The sequence below is a fragment of the Myotis davidii genome, unplaced genomic scaffold, assembly GCF_000327345.1.
Source record: "Myotis davidii unplaced genomic scaffold, ASM32734v1 scaffold214, whole genome shotgun sequence".
NCBI classification, from domain to species: Eukaryota; Metazoa; Chordata; class Mammalia; order Chiroptera; family Vespertilionidae; genus Myotis; species Myotis davidii.
The window spans coordinates 1,960,940-1,964,269 of record NW_006285782.1 but is presented as its reverse complement, the minus strand read 5'-3'; the positions used below and the strand labels follow the sequence as shown (position 1 = coordinate 1,964,269).

The 3,330-nt window shown below is 41.6% G+C and overlaps 1 protein-coding gene across 2 annotated transcripts in view; it reads right to left on the bottom strand.

Annotated features, from left to right (window-relative positions):
- NUP205 (nucleoporin 205kDa) overlaps positions 1-279 on the bottom strand; it is a 76,243-nt gene extending 75,964 nt beyond the window's left edge. For both annotated transcript variants that reach the window (XM_006756702.2, XM_006756701.2), the window contains exon 1: positions 29-279. In XM_006756702.2, coding sequence (XP_006756765.1) covers positions 29-56 — 28 coding nt within the window. In that variant the 5' untranslated portion in view covers positions 57-279. The remainder of the gene's footprint in view (positions 1-28) is intronic.
- Between the last annotated feature and the right edge of the window lie 3,051 nt (positions 280-3,330).

Below are 3,330 nucleotides of genomic sequence, written 5' to 3'. Positions count from 1 at the left end.
CCGGTTCTCTTCTGCCCACCGCGCTTACCCGAATTTACCGCCAACAGCGTCGCCATCTTGGAGGCGCGCTAACGGCGCCCCTTGCGCACGGAAGCCCCAGAAATGGGGGAGGCTGCCCAGGGCGACACCTGAACAGAAAGGAACCGCGCGGGTCTCCCCCGAACTGCACGCTCAGCCGACCTAGGAGTACAAAGACTCAAAAAATCTGCCCTGGGTCACAGAGGTCAATTTCCCCCGGATTATTCCCATTCAAATAAGGCGAGGGAGACCAATTCCAAGACGCGAGGTCCCTAATTCCACGTCAGTCGTGCAGTGCATCCTGGGACTTGTAGTTTCCTTTTAATGATGACTGAAGTTTAGGTGGAACGGAAAAAGATATTCTGAGACTAGTTATTGAAATGACTCCCATTTATGATATATGTAAGAGCTGTAAATTCAAATCATATTCATTTCAAATTAAATATTCCTTGCATTATTGCCTTTCTTTAGGGAGTGGAGTGATGTGTAAGATGCCTAAACCCCTCAAGGAGGGGGGTGGGGGGAGGGGGGAAGGAAACATATGTAATACTGTTTGTAATACTTTAAGCAATAAAACAAAATTTGAAAAAAATAAATAAAAGAAAAGAAAGGAAGAAAAGAAGAAAAAAGATGCCTAAACCCCAAAAAGTCATTTAAGCAGTTACAAACTAACTTTTTATTACATTTCAATATATTAATATATCAACATTTCAATATATCAATTGTCAACATAGTTGCATAGAGTGAAACAAATCATAACATTTTATTATGAAATTTACAAGTGTATACAAAAATTAGAATGAACGCCCAGCTTCAATAGTGTGGCCAATTCCTGTACCCAACCCCCATCACCACTGGAGATTATTTTGAAGCAATTTCCAGACATTTCATAAACACCAAATATTTTCCTGCCTAAGCACTCCCAAATAACTGAATGTTCTTTTTTCACTTGCTAAATTTTAGTTTGCTAATTTTCAAACTAAAATAGTCATTACCATTTGCTATCACATGCCAGCTATTTATTGAGAATTTCACATTATCCTATAATAATAGTAATAATAACAAACAGTATTATTACATATATTTATGTATTGTTTTTATATCACTAGGGGCTTAGTGTACGAATTTGTGCATCTTGAAAGGAACTGTAGTCCCTGAGGCTGCGGTGGGTACAGGGGTGGGCAGTGGGTGCAAGCAGCGGCTCCAGTGCCGGCAGTGGGTGCGAGCAGGGCTGGCAGCAGCAGTAGGTGCGAGTGCCGGGTGGGACCGTGGTGTGCAGGAGCAAAGAATTATCAGTAACCACGGGAGGCTCGCCACGATGATAGCGACTGGTGCCCCACCTTGGTCTGGTGCCCCAGCTCACCTGTTCCACCATCCTGCCACAGACAACTCCCGCCATGTTCCATGCACACACCCGGGTGGTCAGTGCACATCATAGCAACCAATTCAGTTGTTCGGTTGTTCCACCATTCAGTCTATTTGCATATTAGCCTTTTATTATATAGGATATATATTATTATTTCATTATCTCATTTAATCCCTGAAACAATCCTATTAGGCAGATGATATAATTATAGCTACTTATCTCAGATGTCCCTGTGCCTTACAATCTCACTTTACCAATGCCTCCAACATTCCACTAAGGCTGGGAGAATTTCACTGTAGGAAATCAGAATTAAATAACTTACACAAATTACAGAATTTGTTGTTAAGAATATCAGGCATATTCATTCTCCTGAACAAATAATAGTAAATGACAGGCACAATGTATATTAGGCGAAACACAAAAGTGATTGGTGATTTTTTAAAGTCATTGTTATACAGAGAAAATTCTCAGGCTACAATTTAAGGATTGAAGAGGAAGAGAGAATGCAAAAGCGAAGTTTAGTGTGAAAGTGAGAAAAATTGAGCAGCAACTTGGCAGGAAGCAGCATTCAAAGATTTACTTTCTCAGCACTAATATTACAAGCCTTCCCTCCACATACTCTTTAAGCCCACACACTTCCCACACTTCCGCTTTCTGTGAGGGAACTCTTTAACTTCCTGCAACTCCCCCTCACCCATCATCACACACACATTCTGTCCCTTGACTTGTGGGAACCACTGTTCCTAGTTTTCCTTCTGTCTTTCTAGTTCTTTTTACGTTTCCTATAGGAACGTCTCTTCCTCTTCTCATCATTAAATATAGCTCTTCCTTTTCTGTCATCCCAGCCTCTCTTCTTTTCATTCTATATGCTTCCGGGAAATCTCTGGCTTCCTACCACCACCTATTAGCTGATGGATTCTGTATTTGCCATTCTAGTCCAGTCCTCTCTCCTAGGGTTCAGATTTGTATCTCTAACTTGTCTACCCCACATCTCCATTGATTGTCACACTGGCCTCTCAAAATCAAACAGTTAATCCATAACTCAAAGCAGCACTTTTCTCTTAAAAACCTGCCGCCCTATCTACTTGGTTGCCAAAGTCAGGCACCTGGGAGTGTTTTTATGTTACTCCTTCAATTGCCAAACGCCATTAACCATAAAAACAACAAAGAAGTGTGACTTTGCCTTAAAGTGACTGATGGGTAGAAAGGTCCTACCCACTCTACCTCATAAATTTTTCTGGATCGCTTTTTCTCTTCTCTGCTCCTTAGGCCATTGTTTTCATCAAGTGTCCAAGAATCACATGGTCCCTGAATTCAAGCCACATTGTAATCACCTGCCGCATTGAATCTGAGGCTTAAGACTTGCTTGGACGAAAAAAAAAATGCAGTGGAAGTGACACTGGGCAAGTTCTGAGCCTAACAGCGGTTCTCAGCCTGTGGGTCGCGACCCCTTTGGCGGTCGAACGACCCTTTCACAGGTGTCGCCTAAGGTCATCCTGCATATCAGATGTTTACATTATGATTTATAACAGTAGCAACGTTACAGTTATGCAGTAGCAACGAAATAATTTTATGGTTGGGTCACAACATGAGGAACTGTATTTAAAGGGCCAGGAGGTTGAGAACCACTGGCCTAGGATCTAAGAGGCCTTGCTTTTTCCACTTTTGCTTGTTTGCTGCCCTGAGAAACCATGTAAGGAAACAAGATACATAGCGCTATGTATGTTTATTTTTAACTAAATATAAACTATTTCTAAGGCAAAATAAGTGCTAAATGGAGATACAGTGGTCCACTGCCACCCACGGGGAATATGTTCCAAGACCTCGAGTGGATGCCTGAAACCGCAGATAGTATCAAACCCTATATACACCGTTTTTTCCTATGCATGCATAGCTATGATAAAGTTTAATTTATAAATTGGGCACAGTAAGGGTTAACTAATTTG